The sequence below is a fragment of the Eublepharis macularius genome, chromosome 6 (genome assembly GCF_028583425.1).
Source record: "Eublepharis macularius isolate TG4126 chromosome 6, MPM_Emac_v1.0, whole genome shotgun sequence".
NCBI classification, from domain to species: Eukaryota; Metazoa; Chordata; class Lepidosauria; order Squamata; family Eublepharidae; genus Eublepharis; species Eublepharis macularius.
This window is the reverse complement of record NC_072795.1, coordinates 66,995,915-67,015,641: the sequence shown is the minus strand read 5'-3', so window position 1 is coordinate 67,015,641 and position 19,727 is coordinate 66,995,915. Positions and strand designations below refer to the sequence as shown.

The 19,727-nt window shown below is 39.8% G+C and overlaps 1 protein-coding gene across 1 annotated transcript in view; it reads left to right on the top strand.

The window, feature by feature from the left end:
- The window catches only part of SLF2 (SMC5-SMC6 complex localization factor 2), a 53,631-nt gene that overhangs the window by 14,386 nt on the left and 19,518 nt on the right, over positions 1-19,727 (top strand). Inside the window, exons 3-9 of the mRNA XM_054983602.1 lie at positions 2,928-3,574; positions 8,606-8,663; positions 10,779-11,845; positions 13,180-13,262; positions 14,604-14,708; positions 15,792-15,956; positions 17,732-17,834. Coding sequence (XP_054839577.1) covers positions 2,928-3,574; positions 8,606-8,663; positions 10,779-11,845; positions 13,180-13,262; positions 14,604-14,708; positions 15,792-15,956; positions 17,732-17,834 — 2,228 coding nt within the window. The remainder of the gene's footprint in view (positions 1-2,927; positions 3,575-8,605; positions 8,664-10,778; positions 11,846-13,179; positions 13,263-14,603; positions 14,709-15,791; positions 15,957-17,731; positions 17,835-19,727) is intronic.

Here is a 19,727-nt window from a genome sequence, read left to right as displayed (position 1 = left end):
TAGAATTCCAGATCCTGTACATAATGCAATAAAACCCCAGTTAACCCCCATTTTGAAGAACCCCTACAACTCAAAACCCAGTAGAATCCCTAGCAAATAAAACAGTCTTCTGGCATCTTCTAAAGATGCTGCTGACCTATTCAGGAAGCCCATTCCACAAGGTGGGAACCGCTGATAAAAAAGAATGAGCTTTGAAAGATGCCAAGCAGGTAATCATAAACTGAGCACCAGAAAAGTGACAGGTAGAGGACTATAAGTAGTGCATACAGATATAGATGAGAGAAGGTCCTTCAGAAATACAGGTTCTTGGCCATGAAGGGTGTTATTGTTTGGAGGGGGGTTGTCCCTTCCTCCTTCTGATCCTTGGTTCTCTGGTAGTATGCCCCCAGTCTAGCTGGGAACAGGCTTTTACCCTTACTAGCCACTGGGGAGAGCTGGTTAGCCTCTGAGCATATACAGAGTTCTGGTAGGTAAGAAGGCAGCAGGCATGTGAGGGAGAACTGACAAAACTTTATCTTAACCAAGAAAGGTCTTTACTTAACTATAGCAAACTACCAAAAGAGAGAGAGCACACGTTAGGGAAAATAGAAGTTGCACCAAGGTTTTTGCAGCTATGCAAAAGGAAAGAAAACATTGTTCTTGTCTACTTTCACCGTAACAGTTACCTGTAGGGGAAAAGTTTACTACCTCTGTTGCCAATTTTGAGGTCCCCCTTCTCTTTGTCTGAATAACAAACCAAGGCTTCAAACTTGGGGGTCTTAGAAGCAGAAAAGGTTTATTCTGAGTTCTCGCATAATCCTGATGCACACTCTTTTAGAGTAGGATGCATAAAAGTTGTCAGCATCTGCATTTATACCTTTCCAGCAATATAAGACAATATTGTTTACAGTACAGAGGATCTCATATAGTTCTATAAATAAACAGGTCTTCATTGTTGTTGTAGGGATAATAATAACATACTTTGTAAACTGCTCTGAGGGTATTGTCCTGAAAGGCAGTATATAAATCGAATGTTATTATATTATTATAATAATCAAATCAAAGTTACATGATTTCCTCAATATGATGAATTGACAGGTCATGATGAGCATGTAGAAAGGTCGCTGTAATAGAAACACTCTGCATGACACCGTTGTGTTTTATAACCTAACATAGGAAGGAACATGCCCAAGGCCAAGACTAAAATTTGTGGACATAAACAATTATAATTTTTGCTCTGTAATGAAAATTACTTGTGGTGGTTGCTGTGCTTTTTCGAGGCCTTTTCATTGTTATTGTTAATTAGGGGAACAAGAATGTTAAACGAAAAAGGTGCAGAAAGAATTCATTCACAAGCATAAGTAAGTAGACGAATGGATTTTAACTGGTATAGAGGGGGCTTCTCCAAACTCCCTAACATTACCACAGTATGCTTATTCATCTCCTGCTTGAGATGGGTGGCTCAGTGTCTAGGAAGGGGGAGAAGGCCTGCGGTCCACAACCCCCTGTCCACTATCCTAGGAGCAGCACAGCTAAATGTGCAGGGGCTTTTTTTTTTACCCTCTCTTCCCAAGTGGGGGAAGGAAGAGTCCCCCTCCTCTGAAACCAGCCTGTTCTCTACCCGGCAATGGCTAGGTAGCCCTCATGTCACACGTCTCTCATGGGCCTCATCTCAAAGGTTCCCTGATTTTTATCTGACTAGAAAAAGGGGGTATATATACAACTAAGAAATAGACAAGTACCCCCCCCCCAAAGAATTAAACAATTTACAAGATCACTTTATGGAAATATCTTTGAATTCAAAGCGCACTAAGTGCATAAACTACATACACAAATCGTAATATATATCATAAATTCATAAACATGTACAATGATCAACAATTCAGAAGTCCAAAGACGCAAACATTCCATCAATTCCGTTTGAAAAGATTTGTAACCATTAATATGACCGAGGTCAAGAACCGACCCCTCTTGAGTATAGCAAGCGCTAAATAAGCTGTAAACATATAGAAAATAAAGTGCAAAGAGTGCTGTGCAAAGGCAAGCTACTGTCCGTGATTATGTCCAATCTTCCAATCAGCGTCTCTTTGGGTTTTTCTTGTAAAGAGCTGCTATATATATATATAGGTCAACTGACATACATTGTAAGAAAAAAAGTGAAGCATTTTTCTTGGCATTTTTAATATTATCTAATCTTTTTAAAAAAATACCAAAATATCAAATCAAAATAAAGTTCACATCCCAAGTCAATAATATAGGGTTTACTTTCAGTGTGATGTTTGGGTTTGTTTATTTCTGAACAGATGTTGAATTCTTGGCTGATTTTTCATGGAACCCCTGAAAATTTCTAGGAGAACCACAGGGTTCTGTGGAACCCTGGTTGGGAAACAGATCTATATACTGTGTAGCTGTGGTCATGAGATGTACCTAAACAGCATGATTGCAGACCTCAGAACCAAACTAGATATGATGTTGGGATATCTGGGACTGTGATTCTTTGATGTAAAGTGGTGGTGTTTGTTTTGAGGGTTTAACTCTCCTCTCCCTGCAGCACTTTCCCAAACCCAGGTAGTGCCTGGAGCTACTGTTTGCCCTTTGAAGGAGCCATGGGATGCACAGCAGATGAAGAAGACCAACAGAGGTTGGAAACGTGGCACAAGGGAACCCCTTCTCCCTCAGCATCACAGCCTGATCCAAATTCCCTCTTACTTCAGAGATTGTAATTGGCACTTTAAAAGAACTATGGAGATCAGTTCCTAGATTTCCAACATAATGTCTAGTTTGGTCTCTGAAATCTGCATGACCAGATAAACACATGTCAACACACATTTCAGAACTTCTCATAAATATTAACTTAGCTGGTTGGGATCCAGAGAGCAATGTTTTTATGATTCTGCGCATCATTAACTTTTCACTTTTTTATCCCCCTCCTACTTTTTTTGATAAAGATCGAGCTGTGTTATGTAGTCCAGAAAAAAGAAATGGGAAGTTTGGGCTCGCAAACTCATATGCAGACTCTCCTGGAAGAAACATATCTTCTCCAAAGCAAAATAGAAGGAAGAAATTTCCACCACCACCACCTGATAGGAGCCCCATAATTGATGCATTTTTGAAAGGTGCCAAGATTAAAAAAAAAGACAGTTCAAATGATGATGCAGCTTATGTTGCTGTGAAAGCCACATATCCAAAAGTTGTGGTTCGGAAACTCTTTACATTAGAAGGCTCTTCAGATTGTCCCTTCAAAGATGATACTTGTTTGAGGGGCCTGGAAAAGAGTGAAATACATCTTCTTCCAACAACAGCACCATTAGTAGAGAACCATAGAGAATGTAAAATGGAATATATGGATCTAGATACAACCAGTTCTGGCTTGAGTAAATGGGCCTCAGCATCAGAAAATGAAAGCCATATATCCTGGTGCCAAAAAACAGCGTGTTCCGAGACACTACAGCCCAGCCCAGCCAATGCTTCACTCCAGTCATCATTAGAAACTCTTGGCAGAAATAAAAAAGCGAAGAAAGAAAAAAAGATGCTGTTTAATCAGCAGCCTTCTAGTTCTGCAAAGGAATCTTTGGCAACTAGTGTTTCTCAGCAGGTATGTTTAAAAAGGCAATAAGGACTAATGCAGTGAAGTTCCTAAATACTGTGACTTCTCAGGGAAGGCTGTGCTGTAAATAATAAATATAAAGTTACTTTATGTAAAAAGAAGCATTGATGGGTTAACTTTTCTAGTGTCCTGAACCATGTGAATAATTAAAGGTGCCCCAGTATAAAATTGAGACAGGTTAATAATGGGATTTGATTTGGGTCTCATGTTTACTATTTGCCATTTTTCTGCATTCATTCCATTTTCATTCTGACTGCTGTGCTCTCCAGAGAATGGCCAGAGGGCCAGGAATGCATATTTCTGCAGAGGCATCTGCAATAAAGGCTTCACGTGTTTGTAGCCCAACTGAATTGGATCAAAAGGGTATCTAGCATCCTCTTTATGTAATGGCTAATCAAGGGTTGAAGGAAACCCACATGCAGGGCATGAAGGCAATAGCTTCTCCTATTATCCCCGTCCCCCCCCCTTCAAATGGGGTCCACCACTGCAAAACCTGTAATTTTCATTCAACAAGTGTGGTTAATAATTCTGATAGAAATTTGGCTCTTTGATGGAAATTTGGCTAATTTCCTGTTAAACCATAAAAGCCTGTAAGTGTGTATTCAGTTATAGCTGGGATTCTGTGGAGTTGTTCTGAGCTCTCCTGGAGTGACTTAGCACACACAAATGATAATCAGTCCCGTTCCTCTACTTCCAAGTAACTGTGGGTTCTAGGTACCCATAAAGAATGAGGAGTTTCTTATATGTGTTGCATGCCTTTTTATCAAATACCAATGTTTTTCTGACAGTCTGTCAAGTAACAAACAACGTCTAGCATTTGGACAAATCTCTGTGGTGGCCAAGTCTTCTATTCAAGATATATTTAGGCAGAAAGAGCCTACTTGTTGTAAACAAATATCCCATCAAAATCTAAGCAAAACAAATCCCCATTGATGTATATACAAAAACCTTGTAGAACATCAATGTCCTCTGATTTCACAAGCCTAAATCAGGAGGCCAAACACATTTTGAGATCAGTCTTCATCAGTGGTCAACTTAATGCAAAGTAACACTGCCTTGTAGAGCTACATCAAATATGTTTGAACAGTTTTCTTGGATCTTAGAAGCTTTAACATCCACAGAGGCAGAGCTACCACAAAAATAAATTTTAGATATGGTCGCACTTGGGTTCAACAGCGCCTGAGGGGGCAGGGGCACCCATCACACAGCGTTCCTCCCCTTGCCCAACCTCATCATCAGCTGCCGTGAGCCCTTTATTCCCTTTCTTACAAAACTAAAGAGTGGTGTCCCTTTAACTAGAATTTGCAGAACTTTCCATAAGCTTGGAATCTGCTTACTGGCCCCACCTCGCCTAGGGAACGGCTCTGACTGGCATTGCTCTCTGCTGCCTGGATCTCTGTCTCAGTCCTAGAACTGTGTCTGCTTTTCCTTTGATTAAGCTTCCTGTAAGAGAGTCTTCCCTTGCTCTGCCCTTGACAGCCTTCTTTCTTTGCAGTCTATCCTCCTTCTCTTCTAGCTGTGACTGGCTTCTTATCAGGGTTTTATCAGGTGGGCACAGAGCAGGGCAGGCAACTGCCGAGGAGCCTCTCCACTGCCCAGCTTTCCCTTTGTACAGAAGGAGAAAACAAAGCATTCCTTTGACTTCAAACAAGATTTTTTTTGATGATTGCCAGGCTGATTATTAGGCTCAGAGCTCCATTAAACCACTGACCAAGCCTGCTTTTTAAACGGAAAATAGAAACACAGAGTAATTTTTCTCATAGCAAGAGAACAGTTTTTTTTAAGCTACTTAATGAATCCTAGATGAGGAAATGAAATCTCTCTTAAAACCACCATGGTTTGGCAGCTTTCACGATCTGCAGTAGAGAAAGAGGGCGGGAAAGTGAGGGAGGCATTGCTACTTTAAGTGACTCAGGAACTGAAAAAGCTAGCCTGGCGCATGCTTCAAAACCGAAACTACTGCTGCTGGAAGTATGTTGCTTACTGAAAAGGGGTAACTAGAGAAAATCTTAAAGGGAGAGAGAAATGAAGTTAATAAAATAAAGTGAATAAGATAAAGGACAAAGAAGAAAGCTTGGCAGAGGAAAGAAGGGAAACGGAATTTGGCTGGGCTAGTACAGGAAGAGAGTAAATGAAGGAATTTGGGAGCTTTGAAAATAGCAATCTGAAGGGAAAACAGCTTCTCAGCAAATAACATAGGAAGCCTGCAAAAGGGGGGGGGCTGCAATAATAAACCGTGAGTAGCATTATTTATTGAGGCTTAAGCTGCAGTTTGTTGGGGAGGGGGATAAATGTATAAATAGATGTTACTCTGTAATTTTGTATGGTTTTAATTCTTGGAATTTTGAGCAACCTTCAGCCCAAGGAAAAGGCAGGGTATAAACAAATGTTACTCTGTAAGGCACCCCTGTTTGTCAAAAGGACTATGGCTCAGAGGCAGAGCATGGGCCATTTACACAGACAGTCCCAGGTTTAATCTCCATACATTTCAGGTGTTGCAAATTTCCCAAAGCCTTTGCTTAAAGCCTTGGGAAACTGGTTGTCAAAGATTAGATGAACCGATAGTCTGACTCAGTATAGGGAGTGTCCCATCTTTAGTGAGGGAACTCTATTATTAACAAAAAAAATTGTGATTAATAATATACCCCAAGCTTGGATTCCTTCAGCATTTTCCTGCATACATTCTTTATCAGTCTGCCAAAAAAATATTCCTCTAGGTTTTTACAAGCTAAAGAGACATCTAGAGAGACCATAAAGATTTGTCCTCCCTCATATTTATAAATAATTACCAAGCTCTTCTGTTTGGTGTAGTGGTTAAGAGCACGGCACTCTAATCTGGAGAACGGGGTTTGATGCCCCACTCCTCCACTTGAAGCCAGCTGGGAGACCTTGGGTCAGTCACAGCTTCTAGGAGCTCTCTCAGCCCCACCTTCCTCACAGGGTGTTTGTTGTGGGAATAATAACAACATACTTTGTAAACTGCTCTGAGTGGGCATTAAGATGTCCTGAAGGACAGTATATAAATCAAATGTTATTATTATTAAGAGCTTTTCTGAATTGGGAACTGCATTATAAAGGAAGCATTTTACAATTATGAAGTATGACTCCTGTGTTCTTTAAAAAAAAAACTTGAAAAAAGTGTACTAGGATGTTAGAAACATAATGCTGATATTACTCCTGTGACTGTCACTCCAGGGATATGAGCTTGTGTTTGAAAGAAACAAAATGTTTCCATCTCCTCTAGCACTGATCACTGAAAATGAGGGTTTCAATCTTACGTTAGCAAAGAGAAACTCATGCATGTGGGTGAGAGGAAGGGGAGACACTATAATGTTAACAATTGAGCTCTTTAACCACAGCTTCAGCTGGCCAGGTGAAGGCAATACCCTCTAATGATCTAATCCTAGCACAGGGGAACACTTAAAAAAAAGCTAATGAGTCACACCAGGTGACTGGTTTGAAGATAAAGGAAGGATTCCTGGGTAAGAAGAACTTCAACTCTTTTCGATACACTTCCATAGGAGCATTGGTAGCAGCCTAGCAACCATCAACTCTTTATGAGCAAGTAGGTCTACACAGAAAGTCAGTCCACATTATTATTCACTGTGTTTACTCCTAGGAAAGGCTTTCAGCCATTGCTCAGTAGTACCACCATGCTACTTCTCCCCTTTCTTTCCCACTTTGTTTTTATAAATTGGTTTTCATATGATTTTATTGCATGTTGATAACACAGCAGTTAGGAATAGTCATATTGCTAGTCTGTAGTTGCAAAATAGTAAAAAGTCCAGTAGCACCAAGTTTATTGAGGCATAAGCTTTTGAGAACCACATGCATAAGTGGGTGTCATTAAAATATTAATGATACCCAATACCAGTGCCTCAGACAATCTAATTCAAAGGTCTTTTCATCAAATGGATTCTGATTTTGGAAAAGGCGTGCTCAAAACTTGCAAGTTGCTGCTCACAAAGTAGATTTCTGGCTCACAACACTGCACCACTTAGAGGGAACATTGCTGCCAGGTAAGGGGCGGGAAGGTAAGTAGGCCTGAATTGCAGAAGGGTCCTGGGGGGTGGTTGCTCCCTGCGCAACAACGTCACTTCCGGAAGTGGTGTCATATTACCACACATTTCCGGGGGCGCGTGCGTAATGCAGAGTTCCACCACCTCTTTTCCCAGAAAAAAAGCCCTGAACTTATCATATTATCAGAACAATAGAAAACCAAATGCTGCTTAATGGCAACTACTAAAAAAATATTAGAGACACAGCAAATGTTTTTCAGAAGACAGCCATCTAATCCAGGTGGTTTTTCAAGCCCATAGGTGCCAAAGTTTTTTAAAGTGAATGTGCCAAAAACTTTTCCTTGGTATCTGATGAAGCTGGATCCCATATGCTTGAACCTTTCTCACAACCCAGAATCTTGGAATATTGTCTGTGTGTTGCAAGGCAGAAAAACGATGAGTGTGTGTATATATATAAATACAGCATAAATTGTTCCCTTTGTGTCGCTTTTCACACATGCGTTAATGTCTCATATTCACTAAACTTCCAAAATATTGGTTCTTTGGATTACTGCAAATGCTACAATGTCTGCAGTGATAGTTACCATTAGGAACTGTATTCCTTGAAACAGAAGGTAATTCTGGAGAGGTTGCTCTAACTGTGCTTTGGACAAGCATATCCCTGAAGATTTAAAAGTGAATATAGGCATTCATCTACAGGTAGGGATATCGGAGAGGAAATAATAACAATAATTTTCCTTGCATGTCCATCAAGGCCATCATAAGTAAAATGACTAGTCTAATAATTTATCTTTCTTTAAAGGATCAACGGCTCTGAATCTGTATTTTTTGACATACTTACTTGGAAGATAAGAAACTTCCTGTCATTCTTCTAAATTCTTCTAAAATATTAGAATGTATAAGGCTAAAAGTCTTTAGATTTTAAGATCTGACTTGCATTATGTCCACAGTGCCAGTATCTGATATAAAAATACATATGTTTGTGTCTGCTTGTTTGTAGAATACCATGGATCTCTTAAGAAAAAGATTGTGTTCAGCTTCATGTGAATCTTCTACAGGTACAAACAACAGCTCGTGATGTACAAGGAATTGGAACAAATAGCTTACCTGATTGTAATGTACATCTAAGACAAACATGGGCTATAATGGATCTTAACTGTAGCTAACTGGGCTGCTGGGTGACAGTACAGTGCTCCGTTATGGTCTGTGTAACTTTTCGGGGGAGGGTGGGGGAGTCTGAATCCAGCTGTAGCAAAGTACCTGGCATTCATTAGAGAAATTTCCTGGTGAGGTGATCAGGATGTTGTCTCCCTCTGCTAGGAGGTGATGTTCTAAACACCCTTTCCCCACCATCTGAGAAGCTTCTGCTATGTCCCAGTGAAGGGACAATGCAGAAGACTCATCAGTAGGCAGGAGTTCAGAATGCTGCCTCTCAGCTGCAACTGCAGAGGCCCAGCTGACTACAGTGGGAGATCTGGTTGTCTCGTGGGAGTGTCTGTGATGGGAGAGTCTCCTATGAGACTTCTGGGTGGCAATCATGATGGTAGTGTCTTGGTTCCATTGAGAGAGAGTGCCCTGGTTCCACTGAGATATCTCCTTGAAATCAGCTCCTCTACAGAGACAAGGTGTTGCATTCACCATAGCAGCCTTGTCTCCCTGCCCCATTGGATGTCTCATGGGGGAAGGTTATGGGTGCCAGTGCCATGAGCTGCAGATGATACTCTGCAGACAATATGTTGTTCAGTAAAATAGACGTTCAGTAAGAGACGGGTACTGAACATTCAGTTTCTATTGTAGTGCTCCTAAACTTAATAGTTGATGTTTTCTAAAACTGACAAGTGGCATGTAATGATAAATGAAATTTTAAAATATTTTGAGGCGTGAGGCTTTCGAGCTACGTACAATATTTCAGCTTCTGAGGCTGAAATCTATAGATGGGAGAGTGCTTCGGCTACGTCCACCACCCTTTCCCTCTGACTAGTATATGCTTTTTCCCAGATTCTTTGCCTGCATTCAGTTCTGTATTCTAGTGCCCCACTGGGAACGTGGGAAGCATCCCATTTGGATGTGGCTTTATTGTTGGCAGTATTCATTGTAGTGACTTGATTGATCTGAGATAACCATATAGACAATGCCACCTTGGAGGCTCTGTGAAAGCAGTTCACTATGTTTTTATGTCATTTGGTCTTAAGAAAAATTAAATTCAAATGTTTGAAATATTCCTTTCTAAAGAAATGTAACTTGAACTGCAATAGATTATTAATGCATTTTTGTTGATTGTTGCTTATTGCATGTGAGGCTAATGCTTTTACTTCACTGATTTTTCCCTACAATCTAAAAATTTTCTGTGATCTTGATCTTTTAAATCAAGGAAGATTTCCTTAAAATACTCATAGCAGCGCAGGAACAAAAATCTATAGCAAATATTCCGGCTGACCAATCCTAGCACTTCCGGTCACTATTTTAAGAGATCTGGAATCTGACAGACCTAGAGATTAACCCCAATATTTTATGTTTAAATTTATTAACTACTCTTCTAAACAGATGCAAAACAATTCATTATGAATGAAAATAAGATATAGTATAACAGAAGTGATAAAATGAATTGGCAGTGAATTGTATTACGTGAACCAGTATTGATGTCATTAACCCACACTGATTTTTCCCTATTTAAAGTGCTATGTGCCACTTTAAATAGATAAGTATTTGCCTCATATATGTCAATAAAATGGCAACGGTAAGTCTTTCCTGTGGGGGAAGTTTTGAAGCAGGGGGTTACTAAGTTAGAATTCTGTTCGAAGTTAACTAGCAGACCCAGAGAAATATTTCCTTACAATGTAATATTACATTGACAAATCAGTGGCATTGCAATCATCTGTAAAAATGGAAGTATTTGATAAAAATGACACATTGTTAATAGCGGGTGTGTTTCGTGTGAGACTCAGACTAGAAGTCCCAGGTTCAAATCCCTACAGTATAACCTTGGGCCAGTCAATCACTCTCAGCTTAACCTACCTTACTAGGTTGTTAGGATAAAATAGGAAGAGTGGAGAACCGTGCATACTGCCTTTTAGCTCCTTGGAGGTAGTAGGGAGGTATAAATGTGATAGAGTAATCAAAAACAGGTTGATCACTTCCAAGGCTAAGATCTTTAGCTCATTTTCTTTTCACAGATGAATCCTCTACAACACAAGCTTCAAAAGTTGCAGTTTCTTCAAGACAATTATCTAATAAGGCTATAAACACAAGAAGATGCCAGTCCTGTCCATCAGTATGTGCTTATTCCAGGACTTCATTGGGAATATCCAGATATAAAGAACATCCTGAAAAACGAAAACGAATCTCTTCGAACAGCAATCTGAAAAATCTACAAAAATTAGCTTTACAGAGTTTGGATACACATAATTTTAGTGGTTTGTTGGAAAAGCACAATTCTGAACATGCAAGATCCAGAACGTCTCCTGGTGGAGAGGAAGAACTTAAAGATAGGAATCCAACTGACAGTGACTTGCCTCTTTCAACTCAATATCTTGATGGCTGTGAAGAAAATGGAAACCATGATTCTTATAAAAAAATACGACCCTTACCGGTCGGCTGCATTGCAAATAAAAATAATCCCGTCCATACTACAGATGCCAAAGAGGGTCAGTCACAGACAGTCATTTCTAATTCTTACTTAGAGCAGATGCTTCCTTCGTGTCCAGAACAAATAGGTGTTAAAGCTCCTAGCAATATATTGATTACATCTGAAGAAAATTCCTTGTTTTTCCAAGAATCGAAAGATGTCATTTCCCATATTCAGAATGATAATTTATTTCAAGCACTGCAGATGAACATTGATGATAAAGGCCTTCCCCTTTCTGTGTCTGATAGCTTTCCCTCAACTTCACACAATAGTTTCTCAAAAGTGGAAACACAAAAGACTTTGAAGGATACTTCTAACAATGTTTTGTCATCAGTTGATTGTGATCATGTTGCCACCCCTCCTTTTTCACATGACTTGAACAAGTTGAGCAATGAAGATTCAAATCTAGAGATGTCGGTGTCGAATAAAAAATTAAAGAGCCTTTCTGATAGTGAGGATGAGAATCCTGACTGCAGTCTGGGCAACAGTGATGATGAGATACTATTGCCATTTGAGGATATACTGGCCCAGAGTTCTAAACCTACAAAAAACCCAGAACCCACAAGTGATGAGGATAATATACAAGACACCATGATTCAATCACACACTAGTTTTGTAAGTGTCTGAACTCCTTTTATTTGAGAAAGTTATTGTTGGTGTCAAATGCGAATGTCTTATGACAGCCAGTGTTGTATAGTGGGGCTCAGCTACAGAAGACTTACTGCTGTCCATAGTTCTTTTCCCAAGAACAGTGGAGTTCCAAAGGCTCTGCCAGAATACTGGGCACAGTCTTAGTTCAGCAGCATTTCTAAACACAATAATTGCTTTAACTTGCTTTGCTGTTGCAATTGCCAAAGACATAATAACACACTGATCCATAGAGAAGCTTTCTGACTTTGACAGCACCTGCAGGGGTTCTGATGAGCATAGCCAAACAAGATCCTGGAAGGAATAGTAGTGGTGTTGGGAACAAGCATTTTTTTGACAAATAAGTATTGCAGCATATACGAGAAGCCACTCTGCCTTTCATAACTTTAACTCTCAGAGCCATGAAGGAGCCAGGGCACAGGCTCTCTGCCACGACTTACGAAGTGACTGTGTTTTGGCTGTAGTTGCAAAGAATGAAGTGTCTTCTCTCATGCTTGCAGCCAGGGTAGGTTTCCTATTATGTTCCTGCTACATGGAAATTTTTGTTGGTGCCAAAGACTTTTAATATTTTTTTCTGAGCTTTATTTAGTAAAAACATCATACAAATAAGCATAGACCCTTGTGGATTTGACTATAGAGAAGCTCTTTGTTTTGCAGGGTGTAGCTCTGGTTACCGTTTTCCTGACAAAAGAATGGTCCAAATAGCTTGATATCCTATCTGAGATACAAATCACATTTTTAGGCATAATAGCCACTTCTACATACATTTTCAAATTGTGTGACCAAATAACGCATGAAATAACTTATACAAGTATGTTGAAATGGAATTCTAGTTAAGGAGTTTACTGGGAAACCAACTTTTTCTTTGATATAACATTCTTTCATAATTCTGGATGCTGTACTTTTTATATTGAACTTTCTATTACTGTATTACATTTAAAGGTCCAGCAAATTGATAGATTCTTGTTAGGATTACATTCGCAATGCAGTCCCATAGACACTTTTCAAAGAGCTGAGTATAATTCTGAATAGACATGTTTAGGATTGCTCCCTCTGCCATCTAGTGCTTCTTACATGCCAGTGTTCTAGAACTGTGTTGACTGTTGATGTAGATATGCACTTATAGAGGAAGTGGTATCATGACAGTGAAAGATATGTGAATTTCTTTGTACAAGTAATAGCACAATCAGATAAACCATTAGTAATAATAGACACATGAATGCCTTTTAATTTGGTGATGTCAAACTTCTTGCATAGCAATAGTTAATAGAATAATTTTCAATGATCACCTTTTTCTTCAGCTTTCCAAACCTTCTGCTGGGACTCAGGTCTCCTATATCAATCAGCTAGAACGTCTTCTAAAGGAGAAGGAGGAATTCAGAAGGTGTGTGTGCCTACATGCCTTGTTTTTCACTACCTTAATGCAGCTTGAATACTTTCTCTTTAAACATAATCATTGGGGGGGGCGGAATATGACAACCCTTCTAATAGATCCTGTTAGTTAATATGTTTGCCTGACCCTTGGGAAGAAGGCTGTGTATTGTTTCATACATGCCATGAGAAAGCAAATGTTACATAAAATTAAAAGGTAAAGGTAGTCCCCTGTGCAAGTACTGAGTCATTACTGACCCATGGGGGGATGTCACATCACAATGTTTTCTTGGTAGAGATTTTACAGGGTAGTTTGCCATTGCTTTCCCCAGTCATCTACACTTTATCCCCAGGAAACTGGTTACTTGTTTTACTGACATCAGAAGGATGGAAGGCTGAGTCAACCTTGAGCCGGCTACCTGAACCCGGCTTCCACTGGGATTGAACTTGGGTCGTGAGCAGAGCTTGGGCTGCAGTATTGCAGCTTACCACTCTGCACCATGAGGCTCATAAAATTAGCAACATTTATTCTTCTGATAGTGTTAATACTACTGAGGTTTCTCAAGTGTCTTGCTATCTAAAGATCCTTTACCTATAACTTGGGGCAGGGTCTTATTTTAGTCATTTTACTCAATGTTAAAATATAAAATTTCCTGTTTATAGGAATTAAACTTATTAAAACTCTTCTGGAAGTTTGCCTCGTGTCACATGTTTCCTAAGGATTGTTATATTTTAGTATTTCAAACAAAAGTTAATGAGTCCTTTTAAAGCCCATGTTCCCTCCTTCCGTCACCCTCTTCTTTCTGCCTTTGAAGCTTGAGCTGGTAACTGCCTTGATTAGCATTTTCAGAAGGAAAAAATGAGTATTCAGGTGTCTGTTCATGTGATTCTGGTTTCAGAGATTTAGCCTTTTAAAATCAGAAGAAAGCTGTACAAAGCACTTTTCTTTGGCAGCATGGAGGTATCTGACTGCTAGTCTCTACTACAAAGGATTGGGAGAGGCATCTGGGACAAATTGTTACTGCAATTATTAGTTAGATGGTAGAGGAATGAACAGAAGTAATTCACCACTTCATGGTTTTTCAATGATGGGTTGAATAAATGAACTACCTAATCCTCCCCCCCAAGACAAAAAAAAATGTATACTGAATGTATATGATATAGCTGGTTACTTTTTTTCAAACAACCTTGTGAGTGTAAATATATATCAGTAGTACTTAGTGATCTGCTTTAGTTTGGCATGAAAGAGTCCAGACACAGGAAAATGGCGGGAAATGTATGCAAATACTTAAAGCTTCATTAAAGTATGCTGTTATAACCTGTGCCAGGCTTTTTAATTTCCATCTCATTGCAGGGTAGATGAACTAGAGAAACAGCTACAGCATGTTAAACGGCAAGTGGAAAGAGATTTGTCATCTGAAGAACTGTCTAAGGATGGAGAACTGTCTGCTGAACACAGGTCTTCTCATTTTGATTAACTGTTTTCCTTGTTATGAGTTTATGGTCAGTGAAATGTTTCAATGATTACAGTAATTACACTGATTACAGTTTTCTAGCCATCTTTTCTAATGGCATTAGTTTCAGGTGCATAGCCATGTTGGTCTGCAGTAGAACAGCAAGATTTAAGCCCAGTAGCACTGAGGAATTTCACAATTTTAAAGTTGACAATGAGGAAATTGAAATTGTTTGAGATTTTCTATTCCTTGGTCAATCATCAACCAAAAGGGAGACTGCAAACAAGAAATCAGGAGGAGATTGAGACTTGGAAGAGCAGCTTTGAGGGAACTAGGAAAGAGCCTTGAAGATAAAGATGTCTCCCTGGGCACCAAAATCAAGATAATCCAAACTATGGTATTCCCTATTACTATATATGGATGTGAAAGCTGGACAATGAAGAAAGCTAACAGGAAGAAAATTGATCATTTGAAATGTAGAGTTGGAGGAGAGTTTTGCAAATACCAAAAGACAAGTGGGTTCTAGATCACATCGGGACTGAATTCCCCCTAAATGCTAAAGTGACAAAACTGAGGCTATTGTATTTTGGTCCCATCATGAGAAGACAAGACCCTCTGGAAAAGTCAGTAATACTAGGGAAAGTGGAAGGCAGTAGGAAAGAAGATGGCTGGACTCAATAAAAGAAGCCGCACAATCTGTCTCAAAGAGCAGTATATAAGTGCAGTTTGCAAGATCTGAGCATGTCTGTTAATGATAGGACATTTTGGAGGTCTTTCATTCATAGGGTTGCCAGAGGTTGGAGGCCACTTGACGGCGCCCGCCCGCCTGCATGTGCACGCACACACGCGCGCACACACAGAGCGTCTTAAAGACCAACAAGACTTTCAGATATTTGATGAAGGGAGCTTTGACTCTCAAAAGCTTATATCCTGAAAATTTTGTTGGTCTTTAAGGTGCTACTGGACTTGAATCTTGTTGTTCAGTGGCATTGGAATGAATTCTCATTTGTTCTCCTTTAAACCTATGTAGGTAACTGTCCCTCAGTCTCCAGCTATTATGAACTTGCAGATGTTATTATGTATTACAGAGCATTTATAGAGAGATTTTCAGTAATCGATGTTATTCCAGACCAGCACCCTGGAGAAAATATATTCCAAATGGCTCATGCTGGGAAGATTTTTAATCAACGTAACCTTGATTTGAGGAATTATGGGTTCTTTCCCCATAGTCCTATTGAAAAGTACCTTCTTGGGTAAGCATGATTTTCTAATAATTTCCTTCTTAAAACATTAAGTGTGAGAACCATGTCTCTGTGCTCATTGCTGGGTTTAGTGTTTTAAAACCAGAAAGTGTTCTATTTCTAGTGTGTGCATGTTAACTTTAGTCTCTGAACTTTTCACCAGGTGTGTCTGTGTGTGTGTGTCTGTGTGTGTGTGTGTGTGTCTGTCTGTCTGTCAGGGGGGTTACAACACCCATTTTGTGTGTGTAGGGGGGGATAACACTACCCATTTTGTGATAGATTCATTGTTTTGATTATGGAGAGAACATCAAGGCTAAATCCTGCCATATGTGGCTTGGCTCGAGTATTGCTCAATATTTTCAGTTCTGATAGGAAGCCAGAAGCTTGCAATGGTTGATCCTCCCTCTGTATCCATACCAGACTTTCTCGCAACCCCCACAGATGAGACTATAAAACACCCCTACTACATTTACAGTGAAATCCTAAGCAGAGTTATTCCAATCTAAGCCATTAAAGGCAATGGGCTTAGACTAGAATAACCCTGCTTAGGATTTCACTCACTGTTAGTGCTCTGTGTCTCCTGCTGCTGTCTTCTGGCATCTGGGAACAAACAACAACTCCAGGGAACCAATTCACAATAGTTGTGTAATCTGTATATCATATGAAAGTGCAAAAGTGCAATAGTGCAATTATACAGTTAATAAATACACAATACAAAAATACAGTCATATTCAGTAAACCTATCATTTGAAAAATCTTTGTCGTCCGTACAGTTCGTTTCATTCAGTTAAAGTGCCAAGTGTCTTATTTTGATAGAAAGCCGGAGGTGGAGATTCATAGAGAGGTGTTATGTCATTCACAGTCCAATAATTTAAATTATTCAAAAAACGCCGACGGGAATGTGCAGGCAAGTACCATTAACCCGTTTCGTGAGTGAAACTCACTTCATCCTGGGCATGAAAGAATTCAGGACTGGACACACTGTAAATATAAAATGCAATCAGCAAATACATACATAATATTACATGTAAAAATACATTTAAAACTCAAATATATGTTCACTTACAATGTGTTACAATCTCCAGCTATGCTCTCCTATGGCTTGTGAAGAGGTGGTGCTAACGGACAAGTAATAGATTAGGTAATGACTGTGTATATATCTCTCATTCGGGGCCGAATCAATCAATGTTCTATCTAAACCAATTGCAGCTGGAGGAAGGTCCGGGGGAATTCCACTACTTACAATGAATCACAATTCTCATAGGAAACAAGAGTAAACAATCTCTAAGTTTAATCCATGCGGTGAAAGAGTATTAAGTTGGAAAATCCATTTGGATTCCAACTGCATGAGTACTTTACCTATGTCCGAAGCGTGTGGACGGTCTAGATGTTCAATGACAGAGACTTTGAAGTCATGGTGTGAGTGTTTACACTGGTGGAAATGGCCAACCAAAGGTGCTTCTATTACCCCGTTTTTTATCCTAGATATATGCTCTTGGATTCTTGTTCTAAGTGGGCGAATGGTACTGCCTATGTATAGCAAGGGACACTGGCATTGGATGATATACACCACATTTACTGACTTACAGTTTGTAAAATCACGCCGTGCAAAGGTGCGGGTAAGCTCTGAACTCCGTGAGCTCTGAACGCCGTGCAAAGGTGCGGGTGAGCTCTAAAGCTGATCTGGCAGCTTTAACAAGCTAGGATCTTTGGAAGTATCTGTGATTTTGTAATGGACAGACTGGTTTTGACAATGCAAGATTAATTATCCATGATTCTTTCTGCAGCTCAGGAATAACTCAGCAGCTTTTCGTAATTAATGAAGGCTTACTTATGTCTGCATACTACAGTTCTCCTTGCCCAGTACCCATTTTAAAGTGGATGTTTCAGGTAAGATTAGTCTGCTAGTATAATTCATGGTAAAGTTGTACTGGGTGTGGACTTTAATTCATAGCAAAAACACTTCATTACCTTTTTTAAAGCATAATGTTCTGTATTGTCCATTATTCTGCATCCTGGAGTTCAGAGCTAAGCTACAAGAGACGAATTTCTCAAGGAGGAGCATGTGAAGGGAGTTGCAATGTTAGACAGGAAGCTGAGTTTTAAAAGTGATTGGAAGGCTTTGTTAATTTCCCCTCTCTACAGAGCCAGGGAGATCACAACTCAGAAGATTTGTTTATTTCCTCTTTGCCTCTTAAAAAGGGAGGTGAAACTGACATGACTTTTGGGAGGCAAAGAGGAAATTAACAAACCCTCTGAGCAGCTTCTCCTGGCTCTGTAGAGAGGGGAAATTGACAAAGCCTTCTGGTCTTTTTTGAAACTCAGCTTCCCGGCTAACATTGCGACTCCCTTCACATGTTCCTTCTCGTGTAATTCGTCTCTTGTAGCTTGGCTCTCAGTCTCCTGCCAAATCCAAGGAATGCGCTGTATCTTTCAATTTTTAGTCAATATTCTATCAGTTTTATCTTTCCACTGTGGTTTTCCAGGAATTGGCCATTAGCAATATTTTGCAGTTTGAGCAGAAGATGATTAGTATATCAAGTATTGATTCTTCACTTCATTATGTAAAATCCCACCAAGGATGGGTAGGGACAATGGGAATATGTCAAACAGTGTGTTCAACTATACACGTAGAGGCAAAAATCTATGTTAATTTGCGTCTCAGTTGTACAGCCCTCTTCTCTCTTTGCTGTTACCAGGGGAGCAAGGGGGGCTTCATATATGTGGTCTTCATTAGGTACCTTGATGTCCCAGGGTAAGAGGTCTTTCTCTCTGTTTGCACAGGCACAATATCTCAGGAAGAATTCTGGAAAGAGCCAAAGGGATACAGTAACTGGTTTTTAATCTTAATTGAACATAATAAAGACAGAAAGGAAAAGTACGGGGGGAAGGCAGATTTGAAGGAAATGTATTACACAGTCCTGGACTTGGAGAATATGATATGCTAAGAGTAAATACAAAATCACTAAACATTTGAAGAATAAACAAATGAAATAATTCCTAGTGGAAATGGTTCCTATAAAGTTAGATGTATCTTGCCACAACTCATTCCAGAGTCTAAACCCTCCTATGTGTTGTAAGCATAAGCATACAGAGTCACCAAAGAGAGAAGAAGGGTAAGGAAGTAGAGGATTGGGAGAGGAACAGTGTATGGCATTGAGTTTCTTCCTGAAAGGTCTCAGAAAGGGAAAGGAGCTGGAGTGGGAGGTGGGTAAGTTAAACAAAAAAACAAGCAGACTAAAGTAAGGCAGAAAGCTGCACACATTGCCTGCTCCTGCTCAAATGTAGTTTGGTGAGGGAGGGAAAGATTTGGCAAGAAGAGTTCTTTATCCTTAAGTTACAGCAGAGGAGAGAGCAATCTTGTGGAGGGGACCGAACGTAGGCTTCTAACTCAGGGGATACCGTATTTATATCCATTTTTTGGGCAAAGCTATTGCCATTAGGTGCTTATTTGGATCTATTTAACTACTGGGTCTGGTTATTTGGATCTATCCTGTCATTGGGTACTTAATTGGAGCTGTTCTGCTGTTGGAGGATAAGACATTTTCTTTGTGGGAGATGCTTACAGGAGAATGGTTTGAACAGCATGCATGTTACTGGCATAACTAATGCCAGGCATCAGTGGCCCAGGAAATTTCTTGATGCTCCTCACCGTGCATGTGGTCAATCTTCTGGAGAAGTCTGCATTGTAAAGGAAATTCTTGAGAGGCCTGAGAGGGTTGGTTATCATCCTGCAAAATATGGTCGTTAATCAAGGTCAGGGCATTGGCGATCTTGGAGGTT